At 35.7% G+C, this 16,672-nt stretch overlaps 1 protein-coding gene across 2 annotated transcripts in view; it reads left to right on the forward strand.

Moving 5' to 3' along the window:
* Positions 1-16,179, forward strand: part of LOC124720412 (Y-box factor homolog) — a 138,809-nt gene extending 122,630 nt beyond the window's left edge. The window contains exons 8-10 of one of the 2 annotated variants that reach the window (XM_047245761.1): positions 2,696-2,743; positions 13,527-13,562; positions 14,245-16,179. In XM_047245761.1, the coding sequence (XP_047101717.1) occupies positions 2,696-2,743; positions 13,527-13,562; positions 14,245-14,292 (132 nt within the window). In that variant the 3' untranslated portion in view covers positions 14,293-16,179. The remainder of the gene's footprint in view (positions 1-2,695; positions 2,744-13,526; positions 13,563-14,244) is intronic. The other variant, XM_047245762.1, reaches the window with a different exon arrangement.
* Positions 16,180-16,672: the final 493 nt, after the last annotated feature.

Below are 16,672 nucleotides of genomic sequence, written 5' to 3' on the forward strand. Positions count from 1 at the left end.
AGGCTCCCAAGTCGATGCCATATTCCTCAACTTTCGAAAGGTGTTGGACTCGGTTCAGCACTGTCACTTGCTCCAAAAAGTGTGTGCCTGGGGTCAATACGATGACATATGTGGTTGGGTAGAAAGTTTTTAACAGACAGGGAGAGCTGCATATCTTCCCGAATGTGGAGACTTAAACAGAAACAAGCGTTCAAAGATAAGGGAAATTAGAGCTCGTACTGAGGTGTTCAGCCATTTTCCTTCGTGTGATCCGTAAGTGGAACAGAGGGAGATAAGACTTGGGCACAATTAGTGCCCTCCACCACACACCGCGTGGTGGCTTGTGGAGTATAGATGTAGAAGTAGATGTAAATGTTTAATAAATGGGAGTCAGTGTGAAGAAATGAGGTTGTAGTAATAGTAAGAATTTCTTCGCAATCCTCCAGTCTCCAGAAGAGAGAATGTCTGCACTGCAGATTCCGAAAGTAGAGATGCAGTGTGTAATTCAGCAGTACAGCAAAAAGGCGCATCTAAAGGTGGGAGTTAAAAACAATGAAGGAAGTTTAGAGAAGACAACAGTCTAATATGCTGACTTTTTAATTTATAACTTCTTTACTGCGAACTCTATTTGCAACACACATTTGCTTGGGTTTGTGTTGTGGCAGCATGAGGACTAGAACACAGAACTGTGTGTTCAAAATAATTACAAAAGAGTATAAAGACATCCAGTGTGAAGGTGCAAGATGCTTTTGTAGACAATTTTGAAGTCCTGTGGACTGCAGAGCTCAGTTTTTCTGTCAACATCAGTTGACAACCTTTTCAGACTTAAGATTCTCACGAGAATGTGAGGTGAGAGTTTAAAACCCCAAATTAGTATTCTCGTAGTGAAGCTACTAATGATGTGGGATGGTTCTTCTGCACGGGTCCCAGTGCAAGAGACACAGATGTTCTCACACGGTGTACTGTCTGAGGTCACTGTCCGCTGCTTGTTCTTGGAAGGGCAGATGACATTTCAGGCATCCAGTGCTGTTAAATTTATAATGTAATTTTAGGGTTATCAAATAATTTCCATTTAAAACTGAAAGGTGTGACACTGTTCAGTGGAGGGGATTTGTGTTTGTGGAAATTGGGTTCAAATTCCATTCGCCTGCCCGTGCCACACAAAAGTTTGTACTCGGCCTCAAATTAAATTGTCAATTATGCAATGAAACTAAAGTCTCATTGCATAATTGAGGTTGCTGAAATATATCTTTCTGAACCCTGTAAACTTTGTATATCTACGTGGACCCATTTTCTGAATATTAAATTATTGTTGGTTGCAAACAAAGATTGATCAGTTAGTGCAGAATATTACTACTGAACTAATTGTTCACATTCTACAGCATGCTCCCCATCCTCACCCTAACAGTGTTGGCTTTGAAGTTCAGAAGTATCAGTGTGGCAAGTGCAAAGTTCTTCAGGCTGCTGCATATGTGTGTTGTATTTAAATACTACTAAAAGTTTTGACAACGGAAATAATTCAGCAGCAGTTGACTGTTTACAGTGCATTGCTCATTTTTTAGTTGAATGACATGTCTCTTTTAATTGTATCTTATTACAGATCCTTTGAGCTGAACTATTGAGATGGGCAAAGAAGTGAGAGATTGACATAGTAGAGGTCTAACTGTAGACTTGTTTGAGGAACTAATATTTGAGAGCTAGTGGAGAACATAGAGGAGCTGAGATCCAGTGCGTCTTATGCAGAGTGTCGAATCTCTAAAGTGCCGGGACTGTCAAATCCGTAAAAGAAATCTTGTTACCCTCCATTCGGAGGCTGTAAGACGCGACTGTTACATTGACTTGGGAAAAATAGATTTCAGGTATCAGTCGTCCTTCTGAAACTTTATTGGCAAATCTAGATTTCAGTTAGAAACTAGCCATTCTCTATGCGCTATCATTTTTGATAAATGAATGTAATGCCTGAATACTGAGTATTCGATGAACTGTGGATGAATCCTGATCGGCAGGCATTACACGCATTGATCAAAAATGATAGTGCATTGAGAATGGCTAGTTTCTAGTTGAAATCTAGATATGCCAATAAAATGTCAAAAGGATGACTGATAACTGAAATCTATTATTTACAAGCCGTAAAAGAAATAGCTCGTGTTAGAATGGTTTTCAGAGTGGTTAACATCGAAGATTGGGTAGACCGAAAAAGGAAGCCAGATACCAGTCAGAAGTGTAAAGTGATCTGTTGAAAATGAGTGCCAGCTCTTGCATGTTTCTGTCCTCTGTTACTTGTGCCAACTGAAATAAATTAACTAATTTCTTGATCTTACTAATGTAAAAAATTTTTAAATGGACGTTCAGAACAGTAGTTTGACTGGAAAGGATCTGAATGTAGGTTGGTGTAAGACAGTGCCAGGATTGTAAAGATTAATTATTTACCAGTGAATACTCTTATCCGTGAACATTTTCTTGTTTCGTTGACATTACTCTTGACATAACTTGACGGTTAAATTCCTAGCTAAAACATTTCATTGAATTCACTTAAGTAAGAACGTAAGACTTTCATTAAATTATTAATTGTTTACTTTGATTTCTAGACATTGCTACTGAGTAGCAGACATTTTTCTGGTAATGGTAGATTGATATTAATGTTACTGAGCTGCAACAGGGAGAGGTAGACACAAGCTACTAAGAGATGTGTCAATGCTGTTTCTCAATTTCACAGGCTGAGGCGGAAGGCTCTGGTGAGCAGACAGTCGAGCAACCTAGCAAGGCAAGTCTATCATTACTCACTGGACGGGTTACTAACCACTACCGTTTGTGCCTAACTCTTGTTTTATAAGTAGGGATTGTCTAATTCTCCTTGCGGTGGCTTTTATTTAGATAAACAAAACCTTTGAAATTCTTAGTATTAACATCTAACATAGGCAACAGTTGTCAAGTACTGTATACAGATCATAATACTAACTGTTCATTTTCTTTAAGGAGATCCAAAAACGTCTGTAACAAACTTAAGATGTTCGTCATTTCTTCTGAATTCTTTTGACATTTCACTTTCTGCTCTACAAATGCGAGAAAAATTTGAGATAGTGTGTTAGTATGTTCAGTAGTTGCATGTCGAATATTAAAGAAATTAAGTGAAATAATTACATGTTGCCGTGAGGTTAAAAACACTACACAAATAGCTAATTCATCAGTTTTGCACAAAAGCACTGATAGTGGGTATGTACCGTTCGAGTAATTGTCACGTTAATGTCTTAATGTGCAGTGATGCAAGTACGATATCTCCGTACCTTCTTTCACGAGTTGACCAGTCACTTGTCACACGTGAGACAGAAAAATCCGGCAACTACGCAGTTGCATACTGCTCACGAGTAGGAATTGGTTTGTTTCCCTGCAGTTAACAATTTTCACCACAGCAAATAGTTAGGACTTGACTCAGTCCGTTTTTACTAATACCCTCATAATACAAATTGTGGGAGGGAGAGCACACAGGACAAATACACATTTCCCAAAATATGACACTGCAGAATTCATAAAATTATCTTGAATTGAGGTAAACCCAAATAGCTGTGGTAAATGATTTGCACAGAAATTGCAGCAAACTAAATTACACACGGTACCACACACGAACTAATGGTCACACGACTTAGTACTGAACCGTACCTGCCATTGTGTAACGAGGCAGGATGTCTAGATCCTGCTCAGTAGTAAGAATTCAGTGGTTGTGAGAGATTGGATAAGATTGTCATTAGTACTGAACTGAGAAGAACAACTTCTACCAGCAGATACAGTTGTTGCCAGTCAACGCACTCGCGCGCGTGGATTTTTTTTGTAGTAGAAACAACCAGTTGCTGGCTAACTTTCAAGTGAATAATATGTGTAAGTGGTATCTTTGGATTTTGTGTTGTGCAGAATGGCAAAGTGGAACAGTGTTACTGCACCCAATTTCATCTAAAGGTTGGCCATAATGTTGGACAGGTGTTACGGAAGAAGCAGTGCGTACTGCACAAGCAAGCCTGGTAAAACTGCTTCAAAGATAGCCACTCGTCAGTAAAGAGTGAAGCACATTAATATAGGCCCTGACACACCTGCAAATTATGTAAGGACCCCAGTAAGGCAGGATAGACAAATCGTGATCAGAGAACTTGTAGATGAGGTTAAATTTTGTTATGTATCTGTTAATTCCATTTTAATGGAAAATTTGTACAGACAGTGACCACTGCGTACGAATTCTGAGTTTATGGATATGACCCACAAAGTGCCAGTCATTACAGTGGAAACAGACCCAAGAAGCAAGTCCGGATAAACGTGAGTCGTGCTGACAACCTTGTTCTACTCCGGTGTCGGGGTCTGTAAGGAATACACCCCAGATGGTACTAATGCTGGTAAAGAATACTACAGGGAGGTTCAGTGTGATGTTCCTGACTGGTGAGATGCAGATTGCTGTACTTGATGGCAGTAGACAGTTTGCACCTTCACCACAATAGTACACCCGCTCATCATCAGTAGTTAACTTTTGTGGGGCCAAATATAACACAGATGTAGTTTGTCTGATAGAGCAGCAATTGACCTCTGGCTTTTCCTTAAGCTGACACGCTCTGAAAGTGAGCTGATTTCAGAACAGTTAAGACATTATCCAGAATTCAATGGAGTATCTGCACACCGTACCAAAAGAGGCTTTTCCGTTATGCTTTCAGGGTGTGGAAGCTGAAGGGGACTGCTTTGAAAGTGACTAGTGTCAAACAGTGGCATCTGAATAGACACATTCAGTTGATAAGTTGGATACTTTTTGAGCAGCCCTTGCACTTGTCATACATACATGCTATCTGATTTCAGTCACATCATCAACAGTGGCTGAAGTAGAGGGGATATTAAGTGCAGATTGCTAAAGGTGAGAAAAGCATTAGAAAAAGAGATTTGCAAACATAAAATACAAATTTGTATGTTAGAAAGGTGTTTGTCGGTAGTGTAGCCTTGTGTTGAAGTGAAATGAGGGTGACTAGCAGTTTAGACAATAAGAGAAAAGCTTTTGAAATGTGATCCTACTGAAAAATGTTGAAAACGGATTAGTTGTTTAAATAATGAGATGGTATAGAGAGAGTTGGAAAGAAAAATTTCACACAGCTTGGCTAAGAGATGTTTCCAGAATGAATTTTTCACTCAGTGGTGTGTGTGCCGATATGAAACTTCGTGGCAGATTCGTGCTGTGAAACCGACTCGAACTCGGGACCTCCGCGTTGTGTGGGCGAGTACTCTGCTGGCTGAAATATGTGAGCACACCTCACCGACCAGGTAGCTTCTGTGAAGTGCTCGGGTAGCTGAGTCACAAAAGCACTTGGCCGCAAAAGGCAAAGGTCCCGAGTTAGTTTTGGCCCGGCAGAAAGTTACGGGTATTGATTTGATTTGTCACAACCTGAAGCATTGAGTAGTAATCAGTTTGGTAGTGAAGGAAATTATGTGCATACCAGTTAAAATCATAATTTCAGCCAAAACTTGGTACACACATCTGTGTCGGGCAACAATGTCTGGGTAAGAGCCACCTACCTATCGCAGTTCGGGAGGTATATCGAACAAAGATATGTTAAAAACTGCTGCATCAAAGTGTACATTCAAATTTACTACTTTCCGCTACGAACTCGCAATAAATTTCAGAGACGGTATCAACATGTGCCACTAAATGTTCTATGAATTTATATTGTGATACCACCCACAGTTCAGAAATCATAAACACTGAGGTGTTGGAAAAATTGCTGCATAATGCACGAAGTTTAAATACATGTATTCTTTACTGCCAAGACATTCCTACAGTTGTCAACTTCAGGAAATACCAGACACCTCACAGCACTTTTGACAGGCTTAATGTGAAGTGCAAATGGCTGCAGGTGAGAATGATCGCAGTCAGTAAAGCTGTGAAGAAATATTTTAAGTTCTTTACAGAAGATTGTTAAAATGCTGAGTTTGTCAGCCAGTATATTATAAAATCCAAAAATAAAATATAATTATTGATGTGGGATGTGGAACAATAATTGTTGGAGAAAGCTATTTACACTCTTTTTGATTTGTACCACACTTCAGAAATTGGTTTTATTCCTTGTGTCCTACATAAGATTAAATGTAACAAATACAATGCTTATAAAGCCCATTGCACTTGAACTACTGAGTGTTGGATGTATCTTAGATCTTCTGAGACACTTCAAAGCTGTCATTTAAATGAAAAGCTGTACGGTGGACCAGGGTCTGCTTTTAGTGAGGCCAGATTTGATTAAGATTTGTGAGCATATCTGCTGGTAACAGGCACACATGTGAAGGAAGATGATGTTGTACATATTGAAAAATTCGCCTTGTACTGAGCTAAAAATTGCTTGCTTAACTGCTGATTTTCTTTCTACGTTGCACCAGTATATTAGCTACTCCTTCATGCTGAAGCGTACGGACGGATTTAGATGAACTTCAGGATGGCGATAGCCTGTATCCTACGTTAACATACAGGCCATCTTTCATTTAAAAAGTATAAAAATCAATGTGACTATTATTCCTGTGTGATGGCTAGTTACATTAAAGTCACCCATGAAAGTTAACTATCTAATGAATGCATTAAGTTTAGTGTACAGATTAGTTTTCCTCAAAGGAGTAAGTTGTTCACAACGTGTATTGTCAGCATCTTCCATCATCTGAGACACTGCCCCTCTGCCGCCTACCCTCCCTCCTTTGATGATTCTGGAGCTGTAAGTGCATCGTTCACATCGCAGTGCGTCCGAGAATAACTTTTGTGATGACGCATATGCACGGATAGTGTTTCTGTACTAAAATTTCTTAATAAATAACTAACTACGGGAAACACCACAGGGTGCAACCAGTATAAAATAATGAGCATTGTTGTATACAGAAGCTTGAGACTAGTTCATCATTTAATCAGGTAACGTCACAAGAGTGTATTCTGTCACCAACTTGATGTATCATATACCCCCTACTGTCTATGAAGTGCCTTGTAAATTTATGCCTGTAAGTTTGTCATGTCTGGGACCTTTTAATGTAGTAGTTTGGACCCTAACAATGATTACACACACAGATTTGCATTTACACATTGCCTTGTCACATTTCGGTTAAAGGTCTTCTAAATATCAGATTAGGTATGAGTGGTGGTGGTATAACACTGATACCACCTTTCTCTTTCGGTCTCAATACTCCTCTTTCAGATAACTTTTAAATGTCTAATTCAAGATTCAATCAATACTTGGTCTGTAGATATGTGTACAGTAATGTCCATTAGGACCTAGTTCCAATAGTAATTTCTTGATTGCATGTAACTGATATTGTAGTGATAAACAGGTGCATTCAGATTACAGTGAATTCAGAGCCAAAGTGCCTCGGTGCATTTCGCAAACAGGCGGTCTATTATGTAAGCGTGCTAAATTTATAATCAATGAATGATGCTAGGCATAAGCAACAAAATAAACAGCTGTACGTTGTAGTCTTCTAAGGCCATTGTGTTAATAATGGGAAGTCCTAGGAGTGGGGTCGGTATGTTGGTGTAGATATCACACCCCGTGGCCATTCGCTTTAGTGGGCCCTCGTTTACAAGTAAGAGGAAAATATTGCATTATGCACCACAGCCTAAAAAATAAGTGTTAATAAGAACAAGGATGTACCATAGTGATAAAATCATTTTCTGGTATGATGGTTGAGTTTGAATCCTGTGAGGTGCTTCCAGATTTTAATTTTTAAAGCTCTCTTTCAACAACTTCGTTCATTATATTTACTCAGGCAACTTCTTAAATGTTAATTTTTTGTTCATAATCCCTTGCTGTATCTTTTCAACCACTGTCCTTTACGTTTGCTCTCATTTTTATTCCTTTACGTTTGCTCTCATTTTTATTCCTTTACGTTTGCTCTCATTTTTATTCCTTTACGTTTGCTCTCATTTTTATTCCTTTACGTTTGCTCTCATTTTTATTCCTTTACGTTTGCTCTCATTTTTATTCCTTTACGTTTGCTCTCATTTTTATTCCTTTACGTTTGCTCTCATTTTTATTCCTTTACGTTTGCTCTCATTTTTATTCCTTTACGTTTGCTCTCATTTTTATTCCTTTACGTTTGCTCTCATTTTTATTCCTTTACGTTTGCTCTCATTTTTATTCCTTTACGTTTGCTCTCATTTTTATTCCTTTACGTTTGCTCTCATTTTTATTCCTTTACGTTTGCTCTCATTTTTATTCCTTTACGTTTGCTCTCATTTTTATTCCTTTACGTTTGCTCTCATTTTTATTCCTTTACGTTTGCTCTCATTTTTATTCCTTTACGTTTGCTCTCATTTTTATTCCTTTACGTTTGCTCTCATTTTTATTCCTTTACGTTTGCTCTCATTTTTATTCCTTTACGTTTGCTCTCATTTTTATTCCTTTACGTTTGCTCTCTTTTTTATTCCTTTACGTTTGCTCTCTTTTTTATTCCTTTACGTTTGCTCTCTTTTTTATTCCTTTACGTTTGCTCTCTTTTTTATTCCTTTACGTTTGCTCTCTTTTTTATTCCTTTACGTTTGCTCTCTTTTTTATTCCTTTACGTTTGCTCTCTTTTTTATTCCTTTACGTTTGCTCTCTTTTTTATTCCTTTACGTTTGCTCTCTTTTTTATTCCTTTACGTTTGCTCTCTTTTTTATTCCTTTACGTTTGCTCTCTTTTTTATTCCTTTACGTTTGCTCTCTTTTTTATTCCTTTACGTTTGCTCTCTTTTTTATTCCTTTACGTTTGCTCTCTTTTTTATTCCTTTACGTTTGCTCTCTTTTTTATTCCTTTACGTTTGCTCTCTTTTTTATTCCTTTACGTTTGCTCTCTTTTTTATTCCTTTACGTTTGCTCTCTTTTTTATTCCTTTACGTTTGCTCTCTTTTTTATTCCTTTACGTTTGCTCTCTTTTTTATTCCTTTACGTTTGCTCTCTTTTTTATTCCTTTACGTTTGCTCTCTTTTTTATTCCTTTACGTTTGCTCTCTTTTTTATTGCTTTACGTTTGCTCTCTTTTTTATTGCTTTACGTTTGCTCTCTTTTTTATTGCTTTACGTTTGCTCTCTTTTTTATTGCTTTACGTTTGCTCTCTTTTTTATTGCTTTACGTTTGCTCTCTTTTTTATTGCTTTACGTTTGCTCTCTTTTTTATTGCTTTACGTTTGCTCTCTTTTTTATTGCTTTACGTTTGCTCTCTTTTTTATTGCTTTACGTTTGCTCTCTTTTTTATTGCTTTACGTTTGCTCTCTTTTTTATTGCTTTACGTTTGCTCTCTTTTTTATTGCTTTACGTTTGCTCTCTTTTTTATTGCTTTACGTTTGCTCTCTTTTTTATTGCTTTACGTTTGCTCTCTTTTTTATTGCTTTACGTTTGCTCTCTTTTTTATTGCTTTACGTTTGCTCTCTTTTTTATTGCTTTACGTTTGCTCTCTTTTTTATTGCTTTACGTTTGCTCTCTTTTTTATTGCTTTACGTTTGCTCTCTTTTTTATTGCTTTACGTTTGCTCTCTTTTTTATTGCTTTACGTTTGCTCTCTTTTTTATTGCTTTACGTTTGCTCTCTTTTTTATTGCTTTACGTTTGCTCTCTTTTTTATTGCTTTACGTTTGCTCTCTTTTTTATTGCTTTACGTTTGCTCTCTTTTTTATTGCTTTACGTTTGCTCTCTTTTTTATTGCTTTACGTTTGCTCTCTTTTTTAATTGCTTTACGTTTGCTCTCTTTTTTAATTGCTTTACGTTTGCTCTCTTTTTTAATTGCTTTACGTTTGCTCTCTTTTTTAATTGCTTTACGTTTGCTCTCTTTTTTAATTGCTTTACGTTTGCTCTCTTTTTTAATTGCTTTACGTTTGCTCTCTTTTTTAATTGCTTTACGTTTGCTCTCTTTTTTAATTGCTTTACGTTTGCTCTCTTTTTTAATTGCTTTACGTTTGCTCTCTTTTTTAATTGCTTTACGTTTGCTCTCTTTTTTAATTGCTTTACGTTTGCTCTCTTTTTTAATTGCTTTACGTTTGCTCTCTTTTTTAATTGCTTTACGTTTGCTCTCTTTTTTAATTGCTTTACGTTTGCTCTCTTTTTTAATTGCTTTACGTTTGCTCTCTTTTTTAATTGCTTTACGTTTGCTCTCTTTTTTAATTGCTTTACGTTTGCTCTCTTTTTTAATTGCTTTACGTTTGCTCTCTTTTTTAATTGCTTTACGTTTGCTCTCTTTTTTAATTGCTTTACGTTTGCTCTCTTTTTTAATTGCTTTACGTTTGCTCTCTTTTTTAATTGCTTTACGTTTGCTCTCTTTTTTAATTGCTTTACGTTTGCTCTCTTTTTTAATTGCTTTACGTTTGCTCTCTTTTTTAATTGCTTTACGTTTGCTCTCTTTTTTAATTGCTTTACGTTTGCTCTCTTTTTTAATTGCTTTACGTTTGCTCTCTTTTTTAATTGCTTTACGTTTGCTCTCTTTTTTAATTGCTTTACGTTTGCTCTCTTTTTTAATTGCTTTACGTTTGCTCTCTTTTTTAATTGCTTTACGTTTGCTCTCTTTTTTAATTGCTTTACGTTTGCTCTCTTTTTTAATTGCTTTACGTTTGCTCTCTTTTTTAATTGCTTTACGTTTGCTCTCTTTTTTAATTGCTTTACGTTTGCTCTCTTTTTTAATTGCTTTACGTTTGCTCTCTTTTTTAATTGCTTTACGTTTGCTCTCTTTTTTAATTGCTTTACGTTTGCTCTCTTTTTTAATTGCTTTACGTTTGCTCTCTTTTTTAATTGCTTTACGTTTGCTCTCTTTTTTAATTGCTTTACGTTTGCTCTCTTTTTTAATTGCTTTACGTTTGCTCTCTTTTTTAATTGCTTTACGTTTGCTCTCTTTTTTAATTGCTTTACGTTTGCTCTCTTTTTTAATTGCTTTACGTTTGCTCTCTTTTTTAATTGCTTTACGTTTGCTCTCTTTTTTAATTGCTTTACGTTTGCTCTCTTTTTTTAATTGCTTTACGTTTGCTCTCTTTTTTAAATTGCTTTACGTTTGCTCTCTTTTTTAAATTGCTTTACGTTTGCTCTCTTTTTTAAATTGCTTTACGTTTGCTCTCTTTTTTAAATTGCTTTACGTTTGCTCTCTTTTTTAAATTGCTTTACGTTTGCTCTCTTTTTTAAATTGCTTTACGTTTGCTCTCTTTTTTTAATTGCTTTACGTTTGCTCTCTTTTTTTAATTGCTTTACGTTTGCTCTCTTTTTTTAATTGCTTTACGTTTGCTCTCTTTTTTTAATTGCTTTACGTTTGCTCTCTTTTTTTAATTGCTTTACGTTTGCTCTCTTTTTTTAATTGCTTTACGTTTGCTCTCTTTTTTTAATTGCTTTACGTTTGCTCTCTTTTTTTAATTGCTTTACGTTTGCTCTCTTTTTTTAATTGCTTTACGTTTGCTCTCTTTTTTTAATTGCTTTACGTTTGCTCTCTTTTTTTAATTGCTTTACGTTTGCTCTCTTTTTTTAATTGCTTTACGTTTGCTCTCTTTTTTTAATTGCTTTACGTTTGCTCTCTTTTTTTAATTGCTTTACGTTTGCTCTCTTTTTTTAATTGCTTTACGTTTGCTCTCTTTTTTTAATTGCTTTACGTTTGCTCTCTTTTTTTAATTGCTTTACGTTTGCTCTCTTTTTTTAATTGCTTTACGTTTGCTCTCTTTTTTTAATTGCTTTACGTTTGCTCTCTTTTTTTAATTGCTTTACGTTTGCTCTCTTTTTTTAATTGCTTTACGTTTGCTCTCTTTTTTTAATTGCTTTACGTTTGCTCTCTTTTTTTAATTGCTTTACGTTTGCTCTCTTTTTTTAATTGCTTTACGTTTGCTCTCTTTTTTTAATTGCTTTACGTTTGCTCTCTTTTTTTAATTGCTTTACGTTTGCTCTCTTTTTTTAATTGCTTTACGTTTGCTCTCTTTTTTTAATTGCTTTACGTTTGCTCTCTTTTTTTAATTGCTTTACGTTTGCTCTCTTTTTTTAATTGCTTTACGTTTGCTCTCTTTTTTTAATTGCTTTACGTTTGCTCTCTTTTTTTAATTGCTTTACGTTTGCTCTCTTTTTTTAATTGCTTTACGTTTGCTCTCTTTTTTTAATTGCTTTACGTTTGCTCTCTTTTTTTAATTGCTTTACGTTTGCTCTCTTTTTTTAATTGCTTTACGTTTGCTCTCTTTTTTTAATTGCTTTACGTTTGCTCTCTTTTTTTAATTGCTTTACGTTTGCTCTCTTTTTTTAATTGCTTTACGTTTGCTCTCTTTTTTTAATTGCTTTACGTTTGCTCTCTTTTTTTAATTGCTTTACGTTTGCTCTCTTTTTTAATTGCTTTACGTTTGCTCTCTTTTTTAATTGCTTTACGTTTGCTCTCTTTTTTAATTGCTTTACGTTTGCTCTCTTTTTTTATGTATTTCCTTTGATTTAATTTTTTTCTATTCTATATTTGTGTCTGTTATTGCATTATTTCTAATTCTCATTTTGCTTGAATTTTAATAATAATCCATTCTATCATTTAAATCCTCATTTGTGTTGTTAAAAGTTTTTTAAATATTTAAAACACTTTTTGTCAAAGCAGATGACAATTTGAAAAAGTAAATAAAAAGGTGATACAATGCTGTCAAGATCTAGAAATTTAAAAATTAAAACCAAATGACTGAAAATAATGAGCAGTCAGTTAAAACAGATCTGAAAATTATAAATAAAAAGCACATTACAGAATTTTAACACAACCTTGAGCATGTTAGGAATGGTTTTTAATCACTACACTATGTCATCACTGACAAACATTTACTTACGGCTGTAATGCAACACGTGACACTTTTTCAACAGCTATTTGCAAGCAAGTGTCCTCCAGGGAGAATAGCTGCAGGGTGTGATACATGGAGCCCTAACCTACAAGAGTTTTACAGTCAGTTATCTCACCTATGGGAACCTAGCATTGTAAGAAAAAGGTTTGCCAGTGTTAGGAATAAAACTGTTGGGAGAAGAAGGCTGGCTAGCAGCACACTACTGCTGGCCCTGACATTTAAAGCAGGTCTCGTCTAAGACATTGATGCTTCTGAAATTAAACAGTTTTGAATATTGTTGATATTTATCTGAGTATATGATAAGCTGCTGCAGAATATTGCCACCAGTGCATGCTTTGGTTTTCATTAGAGTGTGTTTGTATCTTGAACTTGGTTATGTAGGAGTGCTCTAGTGGGTTTGTGCAGTGTCAGATGATTGGCTGTATTGCTGGATACTGTGCAAAATTGAAAATATGTACACAGTCAGAAAACTTCCTAGATTTTCAGAGCCAAGTTGCAGTTGAATGAAAAGACAAATGGTGTTTCCTTTTACTCACATACTTCATATTGAGATATGATTGGTTCTACTGGAATGTGTTTATTCTGTCGATAATTGGAGATATTCTTTTCCATTTATTCCAAATACATCTAATTATTTTCTTCCCGGCTCATGCACTATATTTCACACTTTCCAAATAAGTGAAGATATTCTATAACATTGTTCGAATGCATTGGAAATTTAAGTGTCAGAAGCAAACGGTTGATATGTTCTTTTTGTTCTAGGCTGAGTCTGGTGGAGATGCTGCACCCCCTGCACAGGTAAGCATGTCTAACTTTCTCCACATTGTTCATAGCAGGACTTGCACACTCAGTGAACTGATACAGTGGTTGATTGCACTCGAGGTAGTCAACATTTTGCAAAGTTAAAAGTAACCGAAATGACTGCTGTGTCAGAAGTGTTTTTAGTGTTACTTTCAATAGAAGTGCCAAAGGCAGTGTGCGAGGTGTTGGCTGACAAGTGATTGATTTAGGATATCAGTAACACCATCTGAACTGTCAGATGCTCATCAATTAAATGGATATTGTTCCTAGGTCATGATCTTTATCTTAAATTTGATAAGATACTGCAGTCAGCAGTTTGGATTTTTCACAAATAGTACTTGTTAAAAAGATGAAAGGTTGTAATAGTTGCCAATATAAATCTGCATTTAAACACCCCCCCTCCCACTGTTCATTGGTCACAGCAGTTCACACAGTAAATGTCCAGTATGAAGCTTTTAGTAATGTTGAAATCAGCTTTCAAATTCACCCCAAAGTTTACAATTTTTCTATGGGAAGAAGCTGAACACATCATTCACATACCATTGTGGTTTAGTAGTGTGACACATTCCTGTTTGTCTAGATGAAATATTTGAATGGAACTATAGGAAGTTTTTATGGTGTTGCAGTGTTTTAACTGTTCTAGTTTCTGGGAGTGATTGTGTTGTTTTCACATTTACAGGAGGCCTCTCAGCCAGTGCAGAATACCACTACAGAAAGCAGTGCTTAAGTCCATCAGCCATCGTAGAGAGAGAGGGTCATCTATTAAGAAAAGTAATAAAATTAACATCCAGTTTTTGTGTTAGTGCTTGACATCAAAACAACAAAAAGAAAAACCACAAAAAAATGAAATACAGACCTGATTTTCAGTTTAGCGTTATCACCTCCTAAAGATTGAAGTGTAAGCTAACATCGTCAACAAGAACTTTGTTTGGGTAGCGTTGAAGAAAACTATCCATCTTTTTTGTTTGTTATTCTACTTGTAATAGGTTTCACGTGTTGTAATAGAGAGGCTCAAAATTGAACCTGAAATGAAAGGCAATATGATAAAGTCTAGAATAATTTCTTAGTGTTTGGTTTTTCGTTTTGTGGATTTAAAGTTTTCTTTCCTTTTCATAGTTTTTAAAACTTTCTATTTATTACTGTTCAAAAAGTTGTTAGATATTTGTTTTGTTTGTTTGATATTTTCAGTGTGAGATTTATGAAGTTGTTAATTTTGTAATTTTTTACTGGTGTACTGTTGATAGATCAAAATGTTTGTCACATTTAATAGATTTGCTATTATAATTTAGAATTCCTGCAGCCACATCTCACGAAAGCACAGATACGGTGACCGTAATGCCGGAAAATTTTTAGTAACGTATTTGTCAGAATAGCGTGAAATGTGACGTGGAAAAATTAATCAGGTTTGATTTTGAGTCTTTGCATTATTTCCAATAACAGTTTATAACATAAGCAGGAGGTGAAGACTGTAGCACATAGCACACGTCCCACACTGGGAGGTAGGCGCCGTATTCGTCACGGTGCGCACAGAGCACGTGGACGTACAGTTAGAAGCATAACACTGTTCGGAAAAATATCTCAACGAAACTCCCCCAATTCTCCGGGTCAGCAGTAGAAAAATTTAGGAAGATTGAGAATTTTTCATATGCAGCTTACGGGAGTTTGAGGAGTAGTTGGATGCAAAAAGTTTTGTGGGTGAAAATCCTTGTATTGTTACATAATGTGATCCTGGTGCGCACAGTGAGTACGGGAGAACCTACCTCCCTTCTTTGAAATGGGAGTCATTTGAGGTTGGGGTTAAGATTTTGTTTCGCTTTGTCGACAAATTTCAACTGAGGTGGCAAGAGTTTTTAAGCGGTGTCACTCGCGTCTCTTTATTTCTGTTAAACGGTGCTATGTGCTGTCAACTTCCACAAGATTTAATGTGTTTTGTAGGGTCAGGCAAAGTTTTTTCTTTAAAGAAACACCTTTAAAAATAACCATCCTTTTGATTCCATGCTTGTCAACTGATGCATGTGTTTTAATGAAATTGTAATTAATTTAAAAAGATTTTGGGCAATATAAAGATTCACCATTTCATAACGGCCCAAAATCTCAAAATGACAAATGAGCTAAAGTTTTCCAACATGTGAAATTCATTGGCATTAAAACTATTAAATATGACTTCAATTAAAGGATCATAGCCAATGAATAAAACTTGTTCATCCCATACGTGAGTGTGATAACAGAATGACTAAGATTTGCATTTGGACCACGTGTGGGAGAAAGTTGCGGCCGGTCACCACCTCTGGTCAGAAAGTTGTGGCCGCTTCTTTCATGGTATTTGTCACCTCTGAAGTAAGGTGAGGTAGTAACAGTGCAAATCGTCAGTGAAGTAAGTCTATTAAATGAAGCTTTAATGAAACATTGAAATATTAATAAAGCGAGCAACGTGTCAGTATCGACAAAATTTTTGTGAAATGGAACAACTTGTCTCGGTCAACTGTGAACGACTTGGAAATGAAATTTCTGGCTGAAGCTGCCAATTGTAAATGTACAAACAAGTTACAAAGTAATTTTTCAGAAAACATGTGCATTTTGAATAAACAAGCCAAAAAAAGTGAAAACTGTCAAACTGTGTACTTTCTTACAATGTCCTTTCCAGCTAATAATCCTAGTATCCTGCTGCTCTCACTTGGTGCGAGAGTTTGAAGTAATGAACTGAAGTACAGATATCACACACTGTAGTGCCAATAAAATAAAACTCTGAAACACAACAAACATTTTGTAATACTAAAAGAGCGACCCGAGAGACGTGAGCCAGGCTTCGGAAGTTTTTGCACAAGACATTTGTTTGTGTGAGAGCACTCGTCAGAAAAAAAACTGCATACAAAATTGACTAGTATGTAACAAATTTTATGGTAGTATTGTGCATTCCAGAGTTAAAAGTACATAGGAATATCCTTCCAAAACTGATCAAAAATATTTTATATGCCCACAATCACAGCAACCCCTCCCCCCAATTTGAAATGTACCACTTACAGTGAAACTACATGGAGTTACAGTACAGTGAAATCAGTTGCTAGAAATTTTACCTGTGAACCACATAAAATAACATGCCTGGAAAT

Source organism: Schistocerca piceifrons, chromosome 11 (genome assembly GCF_021461385.2).
Source record: "Schistocerca piceifrons isolate TAMUIC-IGC-003096 chromosome 11, iqSchPice1.1, whole genome shotgun sequence".
Classification (NCBI taxonomy): domain Eukaryota; kingdom Metazoa; phylum Arthropoda; class Insecta; order Orthoptera; family Acrididae; genus Schistocerca; species Schistocerca piceifrons.